The sequence below is a fragment of the Indicator indicator genome, chromosome 7, assembly GCF_027791375.1.
Source record: "Indicator indicator isolate 239-I01 chromosome 7, UM_Iind_1.1, whole genome shotgun sequence".
In the NCBI taxonomy this organism is placed as follows: Eukaryota; Metazoa; Chordata; class Aves; order Piciformes; family Indicatoridae; genus Indicator; species Indicator indicator.
The window spans coordinates 10,308,918-10,335,051 of NC_072016.1; the positions used below are offsets into that span (position 1 = coordinate 10,308,918).

The window sequence follows — 26,134 nt, forward strand, 5'->3', positions numbered from 1 at the left end:
GACACCCATTTGAGGGTGACTTGGAAAGCTTTGTGGGAACAACTCAATTATCCATGCAGGAGCAGCTAATAAACCATATGTTCAGCTTCCAGATCTTTAGAAAAATCCTTCCTGAATTGAGTGCTGCTTTTTTTGACATCAACTCTGTAATAGTCAGAGAATTGACTCTGGTAATGGCAGAAGATAACAGGTGTTAAAGGGGAAAGTAACAATTACAATTGGAGCCTGTATGCCCAAATTAAAGAAGGGCTTGCTGCTTTTTTTTTTTTATGTAAAATAAGCCACCACCACAATAAAGCACGGGATAAGGAGAATATCTAATGGAAGGGAAAGAGTGATAGGGGTGGAGGGAAGATAATGAAGTGTACAGGAATTAAGCAATTATCATCCCACAATCCTGCTCTTTTAAATAAACGTTGTATTTGATTATTTGGTTTGGGGTTCTTAGAGGAGAAATCCTTGAAATTCTGCTTTATTTAAAGGAGTTGGGCAAAATACTGTTGCTGTTGCATCTCAGTGCTTCAAGTTAATCATCAGTAGTGTGACTTAGAATATTTCATTTGGTGACAAAAAGATAACATATTAAGTAACATTCCTGTGTCTCTTCATCAGTTCTGTGTTATCGTGTGTAAAATCACAAGCTAGTTTTTCATTCTTTTGGAACATGTGAACAGCTCTTTACCTATGTAGAAAATAACTTAAGTTCTCCTATGTTCACAGGTCTTGAATGCAGTCTGAATCCAAGAAGCATGAAGAAGAGACACCTTCTCTATACTGGGGGATGAATCCTGTGTTTTCTGCATTTGCAAGACTCTATATTAAAGATATACGAGAAATGAAAGAATCTAAGCAAGTGCCAGGTATGTACTTGCACACAATGATTATGATATGAATTATGTTTGATTTATGTTGTGCCCTTTATCAAAGGCTTGCAGAGTGCTTTGCAAACACCAGTAATTTTCCATGCCCCTAAGCTAAGTGACATTAGTGCCTTTAATAATTCTAAGGACAACAGGTTGTATGTGAAACACAATGTGTTTGTTCTATCAGCTCATATGTAGATGCAGGTCCTAATTTACTTTAAGGTAGTATTGTGTTTCCTCTGTATGGTAGTGCTTGTAAAATTCTGATAAAAGTGAATTCCAAAGATGCTGATCCTTTCTAGCTGTATGTGTTACAGCTATGGGTGTATATGTTTTGCTTTTGCTGTGGATATTAATAAACACACAGAGATTTTGAGGTTGTGCTTAAGTCCTAGATATGGTAGATATGCAACATTCTTTGTACACTTGAACCACCTTATTTTAAATTCTGATATCTGTGCTGAATCTTATACCACACCTTTTATTACCTAACTGCTGTTGGAAGTTGTGTGCTTTGTTGCAGTCTTTCCTGCTGGTCTTCAGCCAGTATCACCCTGTCTAAAGCAATATGAGCCTGACCTTGAATTTCTTTTTACACTATGAAGACTTGAAATAGACTACAGTATGTTTTACTTTAGAAATGCTTATTACTCCAAACTGAAACTTGGCAAGTTGCAAGATTACCAGGAAAGAATCCAAGCAACTTAGAATTAATGAGGAAAAGCAATAAACCTGAAGTGGTGTGTGTGGTTTTGGTTTGGTGGTTTAGTTTGGTTCTGTTGTTTTTTTTGTTTTGTTGTAGTTTGCTTGTTTTAATTCCACAGAGACAAGATACATCTGTGGAAATTTATGCTATTTGGTGTAGGTTTTGTAATTCTTATTTTTCTTTAACAGCAAGGATAGCAGCAGTACTGTTCTTGTAGAAATGGTGTTTTTAACTGTCACAACCATTTCTGTGTACCTAGGAACTTGACAAATTGCAAAGCCCTGTGTGTGTGTATATATACACACACATATTTGTTATTTAATGTGATGGGAAACTTTTGTCTTAAATCCATTGCAAGTAGACTACAGTCTGTTGATGTTTTCATTAGAGTGAGCAGTACTTGGAGACCTTTTTAGTGTGTAGTCTTAGCAGTACTTGCATAGCAAATGCATCTGGTAAAAGCTGTTTCTGCTTCAATTAGAGCCATTTTAATTGTTTTCAAACAAAACACGAACCAATTCCTTGTCAGCAGAATATGATTGTAGTTTGGACTTGAACATTAAAGCATACACATGCAAAAAATAATATTCAGAAGAAATTAAACTTGCAAACTTCAACTAACAGTTCACAAAAGTAGGAACAGTCCTGCTCTCTTTTTTTCATTTCTAAATTACCTGAATTTTCCTTTTCACTTCCTTCCCTGTTCTTTTACTGAAGTGAGTTTTCTTCTGCTTCAGGAACTGATTCTTTTTTGGTGGGGGTTCTATTTGTTTTATTTGTTGGGGTGTTTTTTTTTTAGTTTTGTTGTTGTTTGGTGGGTGGTTTTTTGTTTGTTAGGTTTTTTTTTTAGGGGGGGTGTTTTTGTTTGGTTTTGGTTTTTGTTGTCGCGTTTACTTAAGATGTTCCTAAGGAAGTGGTATCTGTCATGTCAAGTTACCAGCCTTTAAAATTGGTGCATAAAAGCTTTCTCTGCTTCCTGTGCATCTAACATTTTGCATAACTAATCCTGTATAATTTTCTACATAAAACTTTAAAGAATAAAATTAAATTCCATAGAATAAACATCCTGAATTTTGTTCATTTGCCTGGTGATGTGTATAAACCAAACCAGGCATCTTTCAGCTTATTTATTGGCAACAAATGATTGCAAAATAGGAACACACAAAAAAATACCTTTTGGTGAAGAAAGATGATAGATGCTTGCTGTCAATGTTTCCTGCCTTTAATGGGTTTGTTAAAGACCAGCTGAAGCTAAGTATAGGATTGGCTGTAAATCAGTCATTAAGTAATGGTAATTAAGAATGAATAAGCGCAAAACAAAGAGTTGTAGCTAGGAAGACTGGAAAGAAACACAGAGTGAATGTCAGGAAAAACATCCTTAGAATGACATCTGGGAGCAGCCTTCTCAGGAAAAAGGTGTGATACCTTCACTGGAATTGTTTATATCCTGACTGTATAGATTGCCCGGAATTTACTGTATGAAACTGTCTTGCACTGGCCCTGAGGAAATGGACATAATGACCTAATAATTTTTTTCTTTCCGTTTTTAAGCATTAGGATTTGATGCCACGATGACTAATCTCTTTACAAAAAAACCCAAACAAACAAAAAAACCCCAAAACAACCAAAAAAGCAAACAAACAACACAAAAAGCGACCCTCAAAACCCTAACCAACCAGTCAAACACAGGGAAGCAGTAAACCTAGCCAATTAGCCTCCTACTGTCAATGGTGACAAGAAAGCTGGAAAACCTCCCAGATAAAAATCAGCAATTGTGTTGTCTTAGAGGCCTTGAAATGAGAGCGTGTCAAAGGTTGTTGTAACACATAATCACATCATGGAAATGAGCTTCTCTGAGTTATCATGCATCACTGCATTGTGACAGCTTGTCAACAAGCAAGGAAAGCTACATATAGCATAAAAGGACATAACAACAATTAAAGCAATAGCTAACAGTTCAGTAATGTTGGTAAAGACATGACCACAAGTTACCCTAGAGAGATGTCTATCTGTAGCCCCCTATACTGCTGCTGTGGTTTCCTGTTGTGCTAACAGCTTATTAATATGTGTCATTTTACTGGGTTACTAGGAGCTTGAGTGGATGTGTTTATACATCAAATGTTTAGTATATTTTTATTGCTAAGTATGAACATAATTTGAACAAATAAGCTGGCAAGAGAAACAATTTACACCTTGAAGTTGTCAACTTCAACTTTTAATAGTGTAAATATATTCATCTTTTGAATTAATCCAGGTAGTTTCTCAGACATTAAGGGTGGAGTCCTATGTGACTTTATGGGCATGGAAAGAACCAGTTTTATCTGGTCTGTCATTTGCTAAAGCTCAGATTACTGAGAAATGACCATAATAATATGTTGCTTGCTCAGTCAAGAGCTTCGATTCTCTGCGGCACAAGCTTACTTTGGAACTGACCCAGACCTTCTTTTACAGAGATTTTTGTAAGGTTTAGTGAGTAATTACATTCATCAGAAGCATCTCCATTGAGGGGTTTTTATAGCAGTGTTTGTTGGTGTCATGGTAAATGGAATGAGAAAAGAAAATGGACCTACCTGCTAAACATTCTCTGTCCCAGACTTGACCAGTGACTGCAGCATTATTATAGCCAGCTCTAAGATGATTGTGATAGATGCACCCTCAAAACACAGCAGTGGATTGTTATGCGTAAAACTTCTATTTATTAGTTGCTTAGCTAGTCACCTATGATTTCTTCTGAAACTTTGGGGATTTTTGCCTTTCTCATGTAAAGAAAGTTCATTCCAGGCTCATTGAAGACTGCTGGCTATGTAGGACAGGTTATTTTTAGATTTTGGGTTTTATTTCCACCCTGCCCCCCCCCCCTCCCCCCCCAAATACAGAACATTTCCTGACTCCCTTGGTGCAGTGTTTCTCTTTCCTTTTGTAAGAATAAGACATGCCACAGCATATGGAGCCAAATGTTCCCTTCTGAGTCCCTTGAGCTATCTATTTTTCAGAAGACAGTTATTGGAACATCCCAGATGGCATACTTCAGTAAAGCAGTGGTATTTGAAAACCGAAGAGAAGACATTGACTGAAAATTAGCCTGCCCAGGCTGTATCTGGGCTTATTACCCTATTATCTTCCTGTTACTGAACTGTGAGGCTTTGGTGTGTAATGTTTACATCAGGGTTTAACGACATTTGTCACTCTCTTGAAAGGGATTATAGTGTTTGGCATTCTCAGTGCTGTCAAAGTCCATGGGGCTCTGATTCCTCACTGTTTCCTGGACACGTTTTTATGTGGTATTCCAGTTACTTTTATAGATGCCCAAAAATATCTTTGAAGGGATGTTTTTAGAACGTGTTACTTTAGAAACTGAAGTTCAGGATGCTGTCTGCAATGACCTCATACTGTACTTTACAATCTAAGAGAATTGTTTCTGTCTTCTCACCCCTCATGGCTCCTGTTCTAGAAATGAAAGACAGAATTATGTTCGTTTTCCTTTTGGAAGCTCTGCCTTAATCAGGAGCAGATGCATTGTGAGAATCTCAAACTCCTTCCATTGTGTTTTATTTATTCTGAAGCTTGGAGAAGTTGAGGGGAAAAAAAACCACAAACAAAAAACCAAACCAACCCCCAACAAAACTAAACCAAACCCAGAACAAAACCAAAGCAACCAACCAAAAAATCCCAGAAAGTAAACAAACGACAACAACTCAAACCAAACTGACGAACAAAACAAAAGAAAACCTCTAAAAATAAAATCCTAGTGCCTGCAGCAAAGAAACTCTTCAGATCCAAATGTGCAAGAAAACAAAAGGTTAATGAGGTTCTGACACACTACAAAAGCAAGCTTTTTCATATCCTAAACAGAGCTGATCCTTCCTCTTTCTAGTGTTCACAGCCCTTACTGATCCAGGGTTTTTTTTTTCCACATGAGTAGGCATTGTATAATTTAAAATTTATTAAATATGCAAGAAAATATGTCTCTTACTGACAAATGTGACTATGTAAGGTGGGATGCTGAAAGAAATAGTTACACTTACCAAGAATTTTCTGTGTCTAGGTATATTCTTTTATAATGGACATCCAGTGAGACAGGTGGATATTGTTGGGATAGTGGTTCTAATAAAAGAACGAGATGCCTTTTATAATTATGGAGGTAAGAAAAGTTTCTTTCTTCTTGGCACTTTAGCCTTCTTATCTCAGTTACTGTTAGAACCTAAAAGTTACCTTAATCATTGTTTTCAAAGCAGCTGTCCTCTTACCCTGCTATAATGTACGTCTGGAGCTCAGATTACTTAGCACGCTCCATGTCAAGAGAAATGTAGTTAAAACAGTAACTGATTCATTTGGGGTCTTCTAGCAAGTCTTAATTTTGTTTATTGCTTAGCTGCAGGACTCTGCTGTCTTCCTCACATATACACAATTTCTTTCGTGGGATATAAATGGATTTAGCAGTGGGAAGTAACTTCTTCCTTAAAAATCCCTTCTGATTTTTTGTATGTTTTGTCATATCTTGGAGCCAAGTCTAAGACATTTAGCAAATAGAACTCAAGCATCCCAGTACCAGTCCTTGCCCAAATCAGCTGGGAATTGTTTCCTCCCTATTGCTTTTCCCAGTATTCAGCCTGGTTTATTAACATGGAAACACCTGGTTTATTAACATGGAAACACCTGGTTGTTATTCTGTTCACCTGTCTTTTTCTCATGGAGAACCAGCAGAGTGGAGTACTGGTGATGTGGCAAGTTTCAAAAGCCAGGGGAAGGGGGGCAATAGGGGTGGTGGTCATCTGGTAGAAGGCAGAGCCAAATGCATAGATAGATCCTATTGAAGTGCTTGAAGGACTAATGTCTGGGGTCTTCCTCTTCCATGGGTTTCCACATGATGGAGGTAAGTCATGGGGCACCTCTTCTTACCCATTTCCTTGACTTATAAAATTGAGACAACCACAGTTCCCTGACTCACAGGGGTATTGTGAAGACAGTGTTGACAACCAGGTCCCAACTTCCACGGTGCCTGCAGTTGCATCATGCTGCTGCAGGAGTTCTATGCTGTTATAGTATACCCCACACTGGGTGTGGCTGCTTAAAGTTGACCCTGTGCTCTACAGAAATGCACCTGCAAGTTTCTTGAGGTGGATCTTTTCTAGCTTTTTTTTTTTTTTTTTGCACTGGATGTTTGTTTTTACCCTGCCATTATGCTAAATAACTATTTGATAGTAGATATTTTGAAGCACAAGTTTTACTGTCATTTGAAGTAGCACAGGCTAAATAGGCACCTGAGTTAAGAGCCAGAGATGTTACTGATGATGTAATGAAGTGTTGAAACTTAAATTGAACACCAGCTGTTGTCCTCTTATTGCACTAATATGCAGATGCAGTTATCACTTAATGAGAACTGAGGAAGACAGAATCTAAATGACCAAGGCAAAACCAATTCTATGAGCAAGGGTTTCCCATGCTGCTCTCAGCATTAGTTTGAATATAAACTTGTCTGATTGGGGCAGAAAATGGAGGAATGGAACTGAAAACAAACTGTATAGCAGTGGAATTAAGGCCTTATTATTAGATTAGCTGACTTTCTAAGTACAGCTCTCAGTGATCTGGGCTTCCTGCTGTCCTTTCACATCTAACTCCACTCTTTGTTCCAACAGTTCCTGGTTTGAGCTTTCAGGCTACCTGCCAGGGTGCTCCTCCCCAGCCTGCCCTCCCTTTCAGGCAGGCCGACTCCACCAGTGTAAAATTGTTAACTTCTTAGATAGTTTCCTGCTTGTAACTTCTTGCATCTCTCAGATCAGCAGACTCTGGTTGGTGAGTCACAGAGCAGGCGTTGCATCAGTTGAAGTGCTGCACACTGCTCAGTACTTGCTCACTTTCCATTTGCTTAGAAGTGACTTAAAAAGCAATTCCCCCTTTGTACTTTTTCTTTGATAGAGAATTGAAATGTCTTTGTGTCACTGCTGCTATCTCTCCCCCTCATTTCCTATCTCCCTACATCAGAATATACACACTGCTCTTTTTAAGAGAATCTTAGGTCCTCTCTAGGATGAAAACCATACAGCCAGAGCTGTGACAAAATCCCAGTTGCAAAAGTGAGTGAACTTTTTCCTGGCTTATTAAAAAAAATTACACTCTTTGTACAATCTGGGTTTTTTGGTGTTTTGATTTGGCTGTTTATTTGCAAGTACTGTGATTAGTTAAGTGAAAGATACCTTATTAAAGTGCAGCTTTAAGAAATCTTATATTTTAGTAAGTGCACCTTTCAGACCTTTTTTTAAATTTGTGTCTTACTTTAACAAAATAAAAGATAACATGTGGTTTTCTTTATATTCTAGAACTGTTTTAAAAGGCTGAAAAAAGAGATTGAAAAAAAAAATCTCCCTGGGATGTCAGAAGATTCATGCAGGCCCTCCAAGAACCATACCCTTTTTCTTTTTTTCAATGAGGAAATAAAACTGAACATAATTATTTAATTTACCAGGGAGCTTTGAGGGTGCTACACCTCAAATAGTTAATGTAAGAGTAAAAAAAATAAAATAAAAAAAAGACTTTAAAAACCCCAAACCAAGAAAACAGAAAACACCTCCACCCCAAAAACCAAAACAAAATGAAAACAAACAAAAGTTTAAACCCAAGGAGAAGAGGAAGGGCAGCTCAGGGAGCACAGGAAGTTCTCAAAAGCTTGTAGACCCCCTGAGTGCATTCTCCTGTCTAATTTTAATACAATTGTAAGAGTTCTCCTTCAGCAGTTATTTGTCTTCTTGATCAAAGTGTTTGTTTATGGACTGGGAAAACTTTGTTTCAGAGTCTTGCCCGGCTACCAGATTCCCTTTGTGGTAAAGAGCAGGTCAGTTTCTCCAGGACTCCGTTTTCAGCTGTTACATTGATGAGGAGGAGCCTCGCCTCCTAATCCCTCAATCTTGTTTGTTTTGTTTCTAAGCCCTTCTTAGGAAGCCTATCTCTCACAGTCGGTGCAACACCCAATCACAACAAGCTGGAACATCTAGAAGCTGCAGTAATGTAACAATGAAATGTCATCTGCTGTGTTTCTTGTTGCTGTTGCTGGCTTAGTATGGTATATGGGGATTTTGACCCCTACTAAAATAGTTGGGGTTTGTGTATACCAAGTAGAGGAAACCTTACTAGCTAGATGGTTATGGTCTGGTACAAAATTAATGCTTCTGTGGCAGACACAACAGCTCATAAGGGGGATAGCAAGGAGATGCACATTGTTTTGTGATGGAATTTGTAATTGCCTGTGTCTTACAGATGTTGTTTGTTTATTAGGAATGTGCAGCTAAGGTATTGGAAAACAGGAAGGCAAGACAATGATTTGAAATTGGACTTCTCAAATAGGGAGATTTTTTCAAAACATGTGAGACAATGCAAAGGCATTTTGCTTTGATTCTGTGGTTCCCAGAGGAAACAACTGCAGGTATCTATCAACACCTTCCTGGTAAACATTGCAGTTACTTTTATAGTAATGGATCTCGTCTAAGGAGCAGAAGAAAACTGAAGATTCCACTTTATGAAGAGTGGAAGCTCAGTCTTGGGGATGGCTACATTTAAGGAGCAAGATGCTTGGAGTATTAGCTGGAAATGGGATCCTTGTTGTGATTTGATTAGTGCCTTTTTATTTATTGACTGTTAGACATACCACTTATATGCAGTCTCTTGATATGTATTGATTCTTATGATAGTTTTGTAGTTTTCCTTGACTTTTGTCTTTTTTCTGTTGCCCTTTACATTGGTGTACCTGGGGCAGAAATTGCAAAACTTCTGTTTGAATACTAACAAAACAGGAAAAGCTAAGTAGCTGTTGTGCTTAGGAGAAGGTGTGCAGTTCTTTTGGCACGGAAGTGGCTTGCATGCCACCAATAGGTGTACTTTTATTTGGGAATTCTTGGCCTAGAGTAGAACCACAGGTATGTGCTGTCCTCTGTCCTTCGTGGCTAGAGGAGCTGCATTTCTGCTCTCTGGAGCATCTTGTATGGAGAAAGGCCAGCAGAGTTTGGACACAATATTAGCTGGAGGTAGCAGCACTCCTAGTCTATTCACATGACTGTACACCCCAGTGTTGAAGTGCTGATTCCTCACTATTACAGCAACGTTTCTGTGGTTTGGGACTGGTTTCTTATTTTAATTTGCCTGATTTCAGCTTTCAGTACTGATTTTTCTTCTGACCTTGTTACTGTGATTAAACCCCTTTTATATCCAATATGTGTACTGAAGCCTCATACTTAAATTTGTGCTTGCTTGATTTTTTTTTTTGTTTGTTTGTTTTGTTTTAAATATACCTGTTACTTCAGGGCCATGCACATAAGCATGGTATCTGGTGCTGAGCTAATTCCATGGCTGAAATGACTGTGGAGATTATTTCAGAAGTATAAGCAAGGGTTGAACACCCACTTTCCCTTTCAGGCTGGTTGGAATGAGATATCCTTGGCAATCATCTCCCTTACGTATCTATGTATCATCATTTCTTAACTACTTGCTTTCTTACTCTGTAATTCTTAATTATTATTTGTTATTTATTGTTCTTTTACAGTGGATGACAGTACTGGAGTTATAAATTGCATGTGCTGGAAAAATCCAATGGTAGAAGAAATATCTTTATCAGGTAATTTATCAAATAATTTCTCTTTTGACTCTTACATAAGACAGATATCAGTAAAAATGTATTTAATAAATGATCAAACTTGCAGAAGAGCAAATTCAACTCTCTTTAGAATTTTAAGCCATCACATCCTACAGCCTCAGCCTGGGCCATTTGGGCAGTTTCATATTACTTTTTGTGTGGTGTGCAGTGATGATGCCAGTAAAACCTCTATGTTATGACCTTTCATCTCTCTATCTGAGTAATATGATCTTTCAGTTCTATGCTGTGACATTGTTCAGAGAGTCTTCTTACAGTTCTTTTTGTCATTTTTTTGTCTAGTGAGGAACTAGGCTGGATATCTGTCACATGCTACAAAAGTCAATCCATTTACCAGCAAGCTGATAAACATTCCACCCCTCTGTGACTCAGTTTCAGGCTTCATCTTCTTCTTTGTTTGCATTCATATTCTCCTCCTTCTCATTCATGTACCGTCAGTGATGAACGTGAAAGTTGATGAAAACACAGTGGGAGGATGCCAACAGTCTTTTATGATTTGGTGGAGTTCTACATGTGCTGAAATTGCGTTAAGTGCAGTAATTACTGCGTTTCAAACAGAAGAATTCACTGGTGTATGGCTTTCTCTTTGCTTTTTCTTCTGTTTCCCATCTATCAAAGAACAGAATACTTTTAGCTTTGGGCCTTCTTGAAAGTTCATGTAGTTGACAATCCTTATGTGGAGCTGATTGAATCCTACTGAAATAAATATTAAAAGCATCATCTGCCAGTTTTAGGGTTACAGAAGCACTGAATGGAGAAAGGAAATCTTGATGTAAAAGTTAAAATCTGATGCCTGTGGAACAAGCCAATTTATACAGACAGATAATTCATACTTACTTTAACAATGATGTGACAAATGGTATGAACAATCCCAACTGGAATCTAAAAGACATCTGTCACTTCTAGAAAGGTGGTGATGTGGCACATCATTCCAGAAAATTAATGGGGACCCACAATCAAATAATTTTTTATGAGCAACTTAAATTCATTAAAGGAACTGCATGAAATACTGCTTGAAATAGAATGAGGAACCTGAATGCATGTTACAGCCTTGTGTTCTTATTTTACATGTGCATCAGTAGTTTTTGAATAGCCACTGCCAAAGAAAGCAGCTCCTATGGGGCACAGTAATGTTTCTTCCAGCTCTTTGTAACTGTGTTCAGGGATACTTGGATTATTAATCAGGTTTTAAGTCACGAACAATTCACTCTCACACAGAGGCATGTTACATAAATGTGAAGTTCTGTCAAGCTGCATTCACCTCAGTGTAGAAGTCAAATTGCATCACATGAATACTTTTGACCTCACCTTAGATGACTCATTCTTCTTTTATGTGAAAAGTTCAACTGACCTTTCCTTTCTCCTTTCATGTTAGTATGACAAAATCAATTTGAAATTAATATTTCAGTTTTGCAACCCATTTATGACATTTTCCATGGCAAATCAGTATCTCCTCCCTTTTGAACTATTTGATTAATTATTATACTGTAAACTAGTGTTGTCACACAAGTTTTGCTACTCAGGACATGTGGTTCCTGGGACCTTTTTTGGTAATATGACTCCTATTATGCTTAGTTCCTTGGATAAATGCAAAAGGACAGTGATCCTGGCCTTAATGCTTGATCTGCTTTCCCTCACTTCTTTCAGGTCACCCAAGTACAGCCAGCAGTCTTGGTGTGCTCGAACAGATGAAGAAACTGCAGAAAATGGTGATCCAGAAAACCAAGCTGAGTCTTGGGGATGTCATCAGGGTCAGAGGTCACATCCGAACCTACAGGCAGCAAAGAGAAGTTCACGCTTCATGTTTTTGTGAGTGTTCTGGATCTGTGATATGTAACTTTGTTGTCTTGAATTTATGAGAAGATTAAAGTTTTGTGTAATTCATTGAATAATTTCCACTTTATTTTCTGGCATCTCATTTTTCTAATGTGGTTTTCATCTCTATGTCTTTTTTTTCCATTTCAGCAGTGTAAGGTTAGAAGACACTGATGTGTGTGATTAGATTGCCTGTAAATGAGGCATTCTTGTAAAAATCTATAAAAGGTGACTAGCATGCATACAGGAATACTACACAGATACAGTGGTGGGGTAGCTGCTTTGGAGAAATGATTGCTGTTGTGGCCTATGTAATCCATTCCACAAGCAGAAAGCAGCACATGGGCAAATAGTACAAGTGAAGTGCAGATTCTCCTAAACTCTGGCCTTGCAGAGTCACTGAGAAATGTTCCTCATCTTCAGTCACTTGGGCACTGATCTGCATGCAGTTGCAGCCCCTGTATCTAACAGCATTTTGGGCAGCAGAGTTCTGCAGTCCACTCTTTACTCCTTAGGACCTTCTAGCTACAAACCTTCTCTCTGCTGTGTGTGCTCTTGTGTAAGAGTTGGTTTTCTATAGTGAAATCTTTCAAAGACAATACTGAAATGTTTCCTTTGGTTGGGAAGCCTGTCTTTTAAAAGCCCTGTATAGCTCAGATTAAGTCTAGATTTTTCAGCTCTAGCTAAAATCTGAGAGGGAATTCAACCCTTCTTTCCAGACAGAAGATTTATGAATATATACCTCACTTAAGGACTGGTAATAACACTATTGTTTCATTAAAGGAGAGCCATGCAATTCAAATAGCCTCTAAATTGCTTTAATTTTCACCTGAATAAAGCTCCTTAGTATGTGTTAACTTAATCTAATGCTGAAATGTAAAACAAAGATCATAATTTATGGCTAAACAGGTTGTTAGATGAAAGTGTAGTCTGCAATGCACCAGAACAGGCCATTTACCTCCTTGTGAAGTGTAAAAGCAGGAGTGGCTTCTGTGGTTTTGTTTCTATAAAAACAACAGTGAACAAAATTTGCCAATTTAATACTGGCATGTGAAGCCTCAGGTATGCTTGCTTAAAAGATTGGTATGGCAGTCTTGGCCAAGTATGTGTGTTCTTTTTGCTGCTCCAGATAAGGTGGATGATGATTTCTATGATGTTCAGATTTCAAGAATGCTGGAACTCCCCTGTCTCTATAGAGAAGTTTATGATAAGCCTTTCCAAGGCTTGGAGGAGGGACAGAGGTAAATGTGGGATCCAGACGGGTCTTGGGACAAAGTGTGGGGATTTATTATTGTTTATTGTAATAATTATGGAGAAAGAGGGGCCACCTGTGATTTAGATGCTGCACAAGCATGCAGTAGCAGCCTGCTTTGCTCTCAAATAATTGGTGATGCATACAGTTGAGATACCTGTTCATAATCTGTGGGGGGAAAAAAAATCTGATGCTGAACTAAGCTGAATATTAGGAAGGAAGTAAAGTAGTGTGTACAGACCTCTTGCATCTAGTTAAAAACAGCTGGAGCTTTGAACAAGATGTAGGGGTATAATCGACAGATTAGATAAAGGAATCAGTCCTTGCCTGATTTCATGTGTCTGATTCCATCAGGCTGCTCTCAACTTCTGCTGTCATTGTTATCATCAAGTCACAAATACATAATCTCAACAAACTGAATCAAGCACCCATTCCTGTATCCACTTTGAGGGTAGCTGTGTGCTCATTGGTGGCTCTGATGGGTGTAGTGTACTTTCAGAGACTGCAGGTCTTAGCATTGCAACGCTGTTGCAGAAAATGATTGAACAAGAACAATTTGATGTTTATTGCTGGTTTAGTTAAGCCTTTAAATTCGGGGGGGGGGGATGTGAGCTGGTAGGTGGGCAGTTAAGGACAGTAAAATACCTTTTGACTTAGCAGACTAGGTAATTGTCCTAAAAAATGTTATTAGTATATTTCTTGCCTTTTGACGTGTTCTGTGTGTCCTTGTAGTGGCCTGGAGGGTCAGAATTTCTCAATCGTGCTGCATGAGAAAGTGAAAGGCTTTCTCTTAGAAAACAAAATTCAGACCTTTTACCAACAGGAGTTGGAAACAATTGATACTCTGGTGTCATTGGCTGGTGTGCATCCCCCCAGACCCAGCTGCCAGGAGGTGAGTGAATCACAGAACGTAACAGTTTCAAGTGTTTGGTGGGGGAGAAATAGTACTAGGCACTTGTTGGGATCTTTTTAGCCATAAACAACTGTACAAGAAACTGCTGCCTTTAGAGGATTCAACCAGAAGTGATTTAGATTTATGCATGATTTTTTTACAGAGCTTGAGGAAACCTTGTCACTTGAGATATAGAAAAGTGGACTGAAGAAAACTGTGGGAGAAAATTCTGTTTTTAAAGGTTATCTTGTATTAAGGCTGAGTAAACTTACAGTCTGCAACAGGCACTAACTTTTCTAGATCCATAAATAGTGGTAATATCAGAAAATGAGATCCCTTTTAGGCACTTGAGCTGTTTAGGACAGATGTTTGAGCTCTTGAATGTGATTAAGAGAAGGGAGCACAGAGTCTGTCTTGTTTCTCATTTGAAGCTCAATGTATTAATAGAGATGCAGCTTCAAAAAGGAGATTGTGAGTGGATGAACAGTGATCCCTGCAACTTGCTTCTCTTGTTAGAAATTCCTAGTTGTGGAAGGACATGATTGAAAGGATCAGAAGGTGGGATTTAACTGAAATCACTTTCCATGCAGTTGCATGTAACTAAACAGTTAAGAAACTTTCCAGTGAGGTAGTGCACTTAGTCAGCTGCAGAATGGGAAATAGAACAAAAAAGCCTTTGTAAAATAGCTTTTTATTACTTTGTTGTTTGGATAAATTACAAACTAGATTCTCAGCTGGTGTGAAGTGGTAAATTTCTGCAAAAGTTAGAGTGTTATGGCTTTTACCATGTTACCAATGGCAACTGAAACTTAATCTAGAGGGCTGTGACTCACTTGTTTACTTTTGGCTTTTTGTAGAGAAATAAATCCATGGCTGTCATTTTCACTGCCTGATTCTGATGTGCACTGTAAAGTTAACATCTAAAACTTTTTTAATTCTTAAAAAAAAAAAAAAAACAACAACAAAAAAACCAACCACAAAAACCAGTCCCTTGTAGATAAGGTCAAATAATGAAAAATAGCTCTATTCTTGTTAGCCTAGTTGAATTGCTTGTGATAGCTGTTTCTTGAGAGTGGTTTCTTTTGTTTTCATTAAAAGCATTTTAAAGCTTTTTTCTTGTTTGCTTTGAAGCAAGCATGGATATAGGCAATACAGGAGCTGCTCTCCTTTTTGACATAAAACTTTGATGCTAGAATATCCAACGGGACAGGCTATTTTTTTTCCTGAACACTTTATATTAAAGGAAGTAGTGGTCATTGTGACTAATACTGGAAACTTCCATCTTCTAAATTTCAGCATTTATAGAAATATCAAGATGAATAACTTGCAAATCCATTTAAAGTAGGAACTGGTATAGAGCAAATAGAGAAAGGCAGACAAAAAAACCCCAAACCCGGCCAAAAAAAGCACAAACCAACAAAAACAAAGTAGCATCAATGTTGCTAGCAATCATGAAGTGCTATCATAATTAATAGTTGCTTCTGACCCTGATGCAGGGGTGTGAGTATATGTCCCAGGAATTTGGACAGACAGGTGTTTATTTAGAAATTGCAGTTCTCTCTATTGCCCTTTGGTATTAATTCCTTGCAAAGACACCTGTATGTCTTTGCATAGGAAAGAATCTGCAGTTGTCAAGTGACCTGAGTGCCTTAAGAGAAGCACCTAGCAGTGCTCTGGAAATGTGTTTTAGTGTTCCTCTGCTCTCTTTGAAGATGTCACTTCTTGTAATGGGCAAAGAGTCAAATAGCCAGTCTGGTCTGCAAAATGAAGTGTAATAGATCTTATTTCTGTCGCTCTTCCTTTCTTTTTCCCCCTGTGTAGTCTTCTGGTTTGCATTGCCCTCAAAGCAGAAGGCTAAAGGTGCTGCTAGTGTTGAATGATGTTATTTCATGCCTATTTGGCAAGGTAGGAGCTAGATGAGCAGACCAAACTAATTAGGTCACACCACATTATACAAACTTATTCGCTTGTTGCACTTTTCCTTTTAAAACCCTGATTCTAGTGTTCTAGAGCACAATTGCTCTTCACGTGCCATACACATCCTCCAGTTCCAGTCATAATAGCTCCTCAGCAGTGCAGATTTCTGGTTCTCCAGAATAAATTTCCCTTTAGCAGATGCATGTGGTGGAACTCAGATCATGTCCTTTGCTCAGGCCAATATTGGGAAACATTTATAACCTACAGAGAAAAGGGTAAGAGAATTGGAAAGCTTGGTGTTTTAAAAATAACTAAAAATTAACAAATGTGTTATGATTTTAAAAAAACAGTGTGTTTTTCTTTTCCATAACCAGTGCCTTGTCTATCCCTAAGCTTCAGCCTTTCCCTTTTCCTTCAAACAAATGTCTTGAGACTGGAGGAGTGGGTATCCACACAGAAGACTACAAGCAAAACCAGAAAAGTTTGTACTTAGGGAACCTAATGAGTGTACTTACTGGACTTAGGCAATTATGTTTGGCAAAGCTTTTGGTTCCTTTTTTTTTAAGAAAATTGCATGTGAACTTGATCCATCCAGTTTCTCAACTGGATTAAGTATGACCTGCAACCAGCCAATCTTGATTAACCATTTTTATGTGCTTCTTCCATGTATAAGCTCTAGTGTGTGCTACTAGAAACTATTAGAAACATATAGAAACTATTCCAGTTTCTATATGTCAGTAGCATGGACACATTGTGTTGTGCTTTCCAGACTTTGCTGTTTGTACTTCTCTTGATTTGAATATTATCTCAAGGTCAACAATGACAAGTAGTTAATGCAGGGAGTTTTACAGTGCTGTTCACACTTAGTGTATGTACCCTCTACATTGTACTGTAGGTATAACACAGTGTGTTTGCTATGTGCATGTCTTCCTGCCTCTGGAGCAAGCTATACTGCTACTTTAAATGTGCATATTGCAAAGCTTATTACAGGACTTCAGCACTGACATTTCCAGAATCGCTATTACTGAAATTGTCACCTGTCTGAGCTAAGGATTAAACATTCCAAGAGAAATTGCAAAGGGCAATTCTGTGAGTAGAATCACGTGTGTGGTTATACCAGGAAACTTTTAGCACCGTCAGAGTGTGTTGGGATGCATAATGAGCCAAAGGTTACATACTTTCAGTGTTTTGAACAGACTAATTCCTGTACCACTTCATTCCTTGACCTATTATTGATTGTACAGGGAGTTTGTCTTGTTTTTAAAGATCTGAGAATAACTGATTGCACAGCACCAGCTTGCTAAGCTGTGTGAGACCAATCAGATGGAATATATTGATTAAAATACCAACTTAATTCTGGACATATATGCTTCAGCTGGTTTTGCTACAGAGTCCTTGTCTGGGTTTGGGAGGGAGGGTAGTGCTGGTAAATTTGTTATTTAATAGCTGCTTCTTTCTGTGAGAAGAGGAAATATGTTTTGCAAAAGTGGTGAATGATTTTTGCATCCTCCTGTGTTTGCATGTACAGCTTCATTTATTTGAAAAGGACTTGATTTGGGAGAGGGAGAAAACCCCTGCCGTCAGCACTTAAGGGGACATGAAATTGTGCACTCTGAAGCTAAGGCATGCCAAAGGGTGGCACTTTGCAAAACGTGGTCTGTACATTGTGAGAAGTAATTCAAAATCTAGATTTGAATCTTGCTGGTGCTTTGGGTTAGCAGTTAAAGTACTTAATATCTGCATTTCTTGGAAGAAAATCTTTGTAGAAGTGATGGCTAATAGCTGTGACTCAAAAGGAGCTGTGTTAACAGCTACAACACATCTTTAGAACTATTGAAATGCAAGCATTTTTCAATCTCCTCCTGAAATAAAAGCAGGATGTGAAATTATGTAGGATTTCATAGTGCTAGGTTTCTTTCTCTGTGTATAGCTCCATGTTCAATCTCCCATAGATTTCTGCTCAGTAGACTAAATCGCAAGCTAAATCCCACATTGATGAAGGGATCGACGTCCAGGGCAAATGAAGTCCCAGTTTGGCAGAAAAGAGTGATAAGATATTGGGAAGAAGTACTATTGACTTAGGAATTTGCAGGATGAGATGCTGGAGATAATTTTGGGTGGACCGAAAGAAAGGATTAAGTCATTTTAGATTGTGTTCACAAAGGAACTCCTCAATTGTTGCTTTACTGGGAGGGATGGAGAGGAGGAAGCATTTTCTAGGGCACACTAGTGAAGAAAGGCCCTCAACCTTTCCTCTCATTTCAGGATAATATTAAAGCCCCCAAAGAGAGCCACAGCCCTTATTTTCTTTTCAGGAGCAGTCCTTCATGATGGAGTTCTTTCCCTTAGACTCTGCAGCACATATGAGAGAGTGCTGATATGTAGCAGCTGCTTACTTATTTTTCTCACTCCCAAGCCTGCCTCTCTGCCTTCACACTGTCAGTACCTTGACTTGCATTCTTAGTGATTCTGTTTCAGTATCCATCCAGGCTGAGCTGTGTGTCAGTTCACGCAGAGTCTGTTTTTAATTATCTCCCTTTTCTGACGGGATCTCAATGTTAAGCCAAACTGAATAATTATCCTGATTCTTTGGAGATATTTTTATCTTTTTTTTTTCCTTCCCCAAATGTTTGTTTTCACATTAAAAATTGATCAGAGTCTTGAGGTAGTTGCTTTGCTAGCAGTTTCTTAGATTCTTGAGTATTTATTACTGCATTTGAGTGAGAGGCAAAGTCTCTTCATTTTACATATGGCTATGAGAATGTGCTTTTCCATCAGAAAATATTCACTCTTCACCCTTTCTGCTACATTTTACGTTTGTTTCTTCAGTTCATCTGAAGAGACAGTATGAATAGAAATATGATAGTAGTGTTAACGCTGTGACTGGAATGGTGTCCAGATGTGAGATCAAGTTTGTAACTAAAAGCAGGGTCTGGTTTTACTCAAACGGATAATTCTGTGGTGGACAGAGGGACAGAGAGGTGTCTGGGCACTTAAGTCCTGCGTCTGGAGCAGGAGAAAAACTGAACTGAGAATAAAAGCTATTGTTCTGTGTTAATTGTCTTTAACTTAGGCTGCTGTTTTTCACTGTCAGTTTGAGAGGAGAAGGACAGTTAGCTGTTGTGGGGGACAGGGAGAGGTGTGATTATGCCTGTTGAAATATTGAGGATTAGCTGGAGGAAGGGGGTGGAGAAACTTATGATGCATGGTAATGCTAATATCCCTATTGGATCTCTGAGCTGTTCCTAGTTAAATACATCAGCTTCCAGGCCTGAAAGCAGTTGGAATTGCATTTGAGACTTGTAAATGGATTGAATGAATGTTCTGTGAATAGATATTCTTCCATTGCTAATGTGGTGTCTGTTTCACATATTCTTCTGAATTCATTCTACTGCATAATGGTTGCCTGCTTTACCCCCAGAGCTTCTCTGAGTGCTTCTGATAGTAAAGCAGGATATGTGAAGTCTGGGACTTCTGTTCAGAACAGGATGGGAGCATTTACTGTGATACTGTGATTTATGTGATAGTGTGATTTATGGTGATAGTCGAAGCTTGGAAAATCTAGATTTGGTTGCTCTGGTGTGGTTCTTGGTATCACATGTTGGTTTGTGGTTAGCAGTTAACTGTCTTGTCGAAGAAGACCATAGGGAGCACACTGTGCTTCCCACAAATGAGGAAACAACTTCTGGGGAACTGGAGCAGCCCATATAGCAGGACATAGTAGAATAGATAGAGATGGAAAGGATAAGTCCTGTTCTTGCTGCTCTATACCCATACTTTCTTCTTTTAACAACTGAGTCTTAGCTCTGCTCTATTTCCAAACAAAATCTTTCTTTTTTTTTTTTTTCCCTGAATTTTCAACCCCACCCCACCCCTTCTTTCTTACTGCATTAGATGTGTCCCAAACACAGAACTAAACAACCTCCTCAGATATGGCACATTCCAGGCACACTGTTCTTTCACAATGTTCTCATTTCCTACCTGCTCTTAAAACTGAATCCTTTGTTCCGTACCTTGTATATCTGGCTTAATTCTTACATGCTCTTTATCCTTTAATTTCATTAAGATGCAGAGAAACACAAGAGCATGACTAGAATGTTTGTAAGAAATTTGGAAATAAAGGGAAAAAGAAACAAATACAGTTCTTGCCAGTTTCATCCTTTTCCTTGGATAGTTCCTCAGTTTCAAATCAGGAAATGGGAGTCCACTCCCCAACACTTGGATTCCTCCTTCATATTACCTTACAAAGCACTGATCTCCCTATCTTCCTACCTGTATTATTAGGAAAGTTCTGAATAGGAGCAAAGCTTAATTACTCAAATGTTCTGTGAGCATCACTATCCTGTTCAAAAAAAGACTTCTCTCAGTACTTAAACAATTTCTAAATACAGAGAAGACAGTTAGAGACTGTAGTTCCTTAAGAAGAGCACAAGCTTCTGGTGTGTTTGTCTGTCTTTTAAAGCTCAGGGATGTTGGTTAGTTTATACATAACAGATATGATTTGTGAATTACTAAATGAAGAAAAATGTGTAACAAAATTGCCTAAAGTCCTCTTGTTCTTGAAAGCATCTGGAGCTTTTGCTGGTAACTCTAGTTGAGCTGAGATTTCTCACCACCTGCTTTATTTCTTCCCATCCAGGTGAAATCAAAAAGTGACTCCTCTTCCAAAATGATTCACAGTGCTTTTAAGGAAGCAATAAAGATGCTACAAGAAAAAGGAGTGGTTTTCCAGAAACCTAGTAGCCCCAAGGACTTATACCATGTAAGGAACTGAGCTATGGTTGCGAACAGGTTAAGGCATATGACCTTCATAGTGAGTAGAAACAGCAAAAGTGTTTCAGAAATAATAGAAATGTTGCAGAAAGAGAAGCTGGGCATCTAAGTATTGTCTGTTTACTCAAATGTCCTATCCAGAGCCTACTTCACTATGCTTTTGCCACGTATCACCCATTGAGTTGTTCTTTCTGTAACTCAGCACCAGACAAGCACTGCTGCTGTTCCAAGTGCAGTCTGTTTGCTGGATTGCCCAGCTGTGCGCTGATGCAGCTGAGCACACTCGAAACCTGGGATGGTGCTACAGTGCTCTCTGTTGAAGTGGGTTGAAAATTGGTATTTTGCTGGTTGAAACTTAGTATTTTGCTGAGTCAGTCACCTTCCTTTGGGTTGAATTTTAGTAAATTACGATGTTCTCCTAATTCATGGATGCTCCTAGTGGTACTAACAATAGTAACGTTCATTATTAATCTCTGAGGCAGTATATAATGCAGACTGTAGTTATGACTGTTAATATAGAATATGCCATGGTCTTGGATTGCTTTTCAACAGCTATGCCACCTATGGTGAAATAGACCACCCTAAGTTGCTAGTTTGTTCTGTTTTCTCCAGGTGACTGACCATGATAAGGAGCTGCTTAAAGTGACGCTTGATATGATTAAAGAAGACTGTCGAAAACCCAGGCGTAAGTAGCAGTGTGATCAGGGCTCTGATAAGCTGGTGCTGATATATTGATGACAATATCTACTCCTGCTGCATTAGATATGCTTCTTGTCTTTGCCCTTGAACTCTGAGCTGAGTTGCTGGTGTAGCTAATCAGTACAGCTACAAGCAGGAGTGCAAGAGCAGCTTCCTGTGAGCATGGAGAGAGGAGCAGGTGTGCCAGCAGGAAGTAAACCTGTAATATTTGACATAAACAGCCATTATCTCAGATCTTTATCTTTGAGAATACTTAGATTTTGGGAGGAACAGCATGTAATGAAGTTAGGTCAGCACCTAGAAGCTGTTGCTTTGCTCTCTGGGTAAGGAGCAAATCTTGCCAATTCAGTTTCCACAGGGGAGCTGACACAAATGTGACTGTATAGAAAGGTGATAACCCCACCTCCATTAAGTCAACAATAAAACTTACTTAAGTCAGTAGGATACTCTTGGTAACCTTTTAAGCTTAGGTAGAGCTAAGGTGGTTGTTCTTTGCAGGTAGGGACTTCAGTCTAGCAAAATCCTCTTCAGATAATGTACCCGTGTGGCTTCTGAGTTACCCCTGTCCCTTAAGCCTATTGTGTCTTATTGCCATAGTGATAGCCTGTGCTTTACTTGAATGTCTGTTAATTACACAGGTACATTGCTACAGAGTTTCTTTCAATTCATTGGGCAGAATATGTCAGCAGGGATCACTTGCTGCTGCAGTGCAGCTATTTCAGGGGTAGAATGCACTTCAGTACAGAATAAATGACTGACTGGAACATAGGAGCAATTTAAGATCATATGTCTTATCCTTATACTATCATAACTGTAATAGTGCATGTAGACCTGGTATGTCATGGTTATCCTGCAGTGCAAAAAGCCTGACTAAAGTAGTATTATTTTTGAATTTTCAACTGGATACCTTTAAGCAATGGTACAATTGTAGACAAGGTTTGCAGGTGGAGTAAAAGTTCTGTCTTTGGGGGATAGAGAAAGTAGATGTTACTTGGGTGTGCAGGTAAACATGGGCTCACTTGCCTGAGACTGCTTCAGTGCAGCAAGTTACCATATCACTTTGTTTTATTGTCTTTTATTTGATTAACAGGAACACAGACAACATCTTTGTTAGAGTAAAATCATTCCTCTTCCCAGTTTATACACCAGCTTGTTGTCCTGAGAACTTGAGGTTTTTATACAGTTGAGCCACTGTAAGAGCTGGAACCTGTATACAGCTGACAGAGAGAGAGAGAGAGCACTGAGTGACTTCCTAGTGTTTAACTCCCCTCTTGTGCATTATCATACTGGTAAAGTACTCTTAGAGCTTCAAGAGAGGTTCTGAAGTTCTTTCTCCTGCTCAAGAGGAGTCAACAGTAGAGAGAAACTTGTAGATCAGTCATGGAAAAGACATTGAAGAGTCCTCAGTCCTCAAAGCCATGTTTTCCATACTGAGCAAGTTAAAAATAGCAACTGCTTTACAGAACCTCATGTTCTCCTTGAAGCTTTCCACCTACTTAGTATCCTGTTGTAAAGAAGGCGATTCCCAGGTCAGTGTTTCCTTGCTAGTTTTCAGAAGGGCCGTTTCAATCTCCTGGCCACAGAAAACTTTGACAAGGAAAGCTAAGAAGCTTCAATCAACACCAACAGGGTACTGTCTCTGAATGACGCAAGAGCACAGAGCTCAATGTAACTGTAGGGCCCCCTCTGCTGGAAGGATGGCACTTAGCCACCTGCTTGGCCTGACTGGTGAGCAGGCATGTAGTGGGAAAATAAAAATGTGGTAATACCTGAAAGGCTTTTGCTTGTTTGTTGCAAGAAATTCCTACCCATTTCCCTTCAGGAGTAATATTAATCTTCCATGACAGACTGATTTATGATAAACCAAACTCTTCTCTCACCTGAGTTACTTCTCTGCCAGTTTTCAAAGCAATGCCTCACCCTGCTGCTTTAGTTGTGACACATTCTCAGGCCCAACCCAGCTGCCTGAAACTATTGTACAAATTAAAAAAATCCTCAGCATGCGTAGTCAGAGCTCCGCAAACCCTGATCTGTAGTATGCCTACATGACAATCCCTGTCCTTGGCTTTGTAATTCCAAATAGCCTGATCTTAAATACCCTCATGTGAGGATACTGTGGGTCTATCTAGAGGCCTAAGATAGCCAGGAAAGGATGACAGTACATTTTGATTCCAGTCTGAATCACAATATAGTAGATGTAGGCCAAATTGATTTCCTTGGTGGTTTTGTTGGGGTTTTTTTGACAAATTTACTCAGCTTTTAGGCTTAGATGAGGTTAATAGTAGAGAGGAAAAAACCAAAACAACTTGAAGTTTATGTCAGAATGAACCCTGTGTGATGTGTTTGTAGTGGGCAAATAGTAGTTGTTCTAAAACTCTGTAATCTCTGATATTAGTAGTGAGGCAAGACTGTTAATCACAGCCTGGCCTACCTCAGCTGGTGGACTAGCTATAGCCTGGTATCTCAAGGAAAGAGAGGCAGCATCACCCCACTACAAGAAGTATATTCCCTCAAAGTTGGGCTGTAGACTAAGAGTGTTTCTGGGTTACCTAGTGATTGTCTACACCTGCAGCTACTCCAAAATGCCATTTTCTACCATCCTCTAGGAGGAAAATATGTATGGTACTGTTGAGTAACTCTTGAGTCACTAATTCATCAAGACTTAAGCTAAGTTATTGTAGATCAGGGATGGGCACTTTGACCTTCATATGATAAACCTGTGACTAATGCAAAATGCAGCTACTCTGCATCAACAGTCACTATGACCAGGTTAGAAGTATTGTTCTGTTCTCTGCACTTATCTGTCCCTGGGGTGGTGGATGCATATTTTGCTAACAGCCACAAAAGTCTTTTACCACTCTGGATCACTGACTTCTAAAGAAATATCTTTGCCTGATTCAAAGCCTAGTAGGAATTAGACTAACTGATCTTTTAGATTTTTTAACCAGTACCCAGCAGTACCTCCTCTACCAGTGAATTTTCTCACAGCTTTTAAGGCAGCTCTGGGCCTCAGATGATTCTAGAACAGAGATTGGCAAAAATAAAAACCAAAGCAGCAAAACCAGAATACAGGGATCTCCATGGCCCCTGGCAATTCTCAGTACTCTTATCAAACTTATTTTGCGTGATATGAACTGAGAGCAGAGAAGCAGGAAAGTTGTTTGTGCTGATATGTCTTATTTATAGTAGTTTTCTATTATTAGCCAGAGAGGTGAAAGAAATCTTTTGTGGAGTTCAGGGGACCTGCAGCTCTGATGATTAATGGCATTACAGGGTCTGTTGGAGGATATGTTGACTTGGACAACTGAGCTTTGGGCAATATTGAAGCCATTAAGGACTTTTGTCTCTGGCTTGACCTCTAGGAAAAGAGGTCTTATTTACATTTTCTTGTACGTTTTCAGGGTTCACTCCTCTGAGAAGGAGACAAAACTGAATTAAAAAGTTCTTTGACTTTCTAATTGTGTAATTGTTTGAGTAGTCTGATGTGCAGGTGTTGGGATTGCATTGCTAGGTTAATGAAAGCTGCATTGTAGCAGGTTTTCCACAAGATGACAGCATTGGGCAAGCAGTTACAGTTCCTGGTCACCAAAATTCCTTCTGTTTTAGAGGGTTTTAAAGTTGGATATGAGCAAAAGGATTTTCACTTTTCTCCTGCAGTTGTAGAAAGTGGGTGCCTTGCATAGGTGGACAGTGGAGGTACTGTAAAGTTATTAATCTCTTCACCTCTGCTTTAGTACTTCGGGTATTCTTCCTCCAAGACAGCTGTAGGGTTTATTCATGGCTAAGCTGAATTATAATCAATAAAAAGAGGCAATTAGACTGAAGTCTTTCCTTCATTCCTGGATGCACTTTTAATTTTTTTTTGGCTCTTTTTTTCTGCAGATGCTGAAAAAGGCTGTCATTTTCTTCATGTCCTGACTTGTGTTAGGCAGAGCTACAACCCCTCTCTGACTGAAGCAGTGCTGCATCGTGTCATGGAACTGCTTGAGAGTAACAGTGATGTTGTCAGCAGCATGGAAGGATATTATATTGTCTTTTAAAGAAAGAAGACAAGATATACTCATTCTGATCCACTCATGATAAAGAAGGGAAAGAGGAGATGTTGAGTGACGCTGAAAAGCTCGTATCACGTGGTATGAACTAATGGGGGGAAAAAAGAACATTCTGATTATTCAGATTTCTGGAGAGGTCATCTGAATAGCATTGGCCTGAGGAAGGTTACCATGCAAGACATTTGATCTGAAATAAGCACAACTCTATCATGTGCCAGAGTTCAAAGCCCAGACTTACTCAGTATTTATCCTCCTAAAAGACTAGCTGCTGCAGGGACTTGTCTGTTTAATTAATCTAGGTGTGGAGGTGAGACCTTTAACTTGAATAGAGTAGAAAGGATTGAATGTATCTGTCTTCTTTCCTCTGCACCTTTCCTGCAACAGTCGAAACAGCAGACTCCCAGGAGGCAGATGTAGTGGTAAAGCCCTATAAGGATTGATACAGCAGGGAAAAATAAACCATACGCATGAGGAAAGCCAGTGAGTAGCCCCATGTGCCAGGTCTCTGGTTTATTGTTATAATGTAT

General features: G+C 38.9%; 1 protein-coding gene across 1 annotated transcript; it reads left to right on the forward strand.

Moving 5' to 3' along the window:
* Positions 1 to 727: 727 nt before the first annotated feature.
* On the forward strand, positions 728 to 25,595 carry STN1 (STN1 subunit of CST complex). Its single transcript, XM_054382492.1, is given in 9 exon segments — positions 728 to 860; positions 5,615 to 5,710; positions 10,100 to 10,171; positions 11,855 to 12,016; positions 13,152 to 13,284; positions 14,007 to 14,166; positions 20,723 to 20,845; positions 21,469 to 21,541; positions 25,438 to 25,595. Coding segments are annotated over 9 exon segments (1,110 nt in total).
* Positions 25,596 to 26,134: the final 539 nt, after the last annotated feature.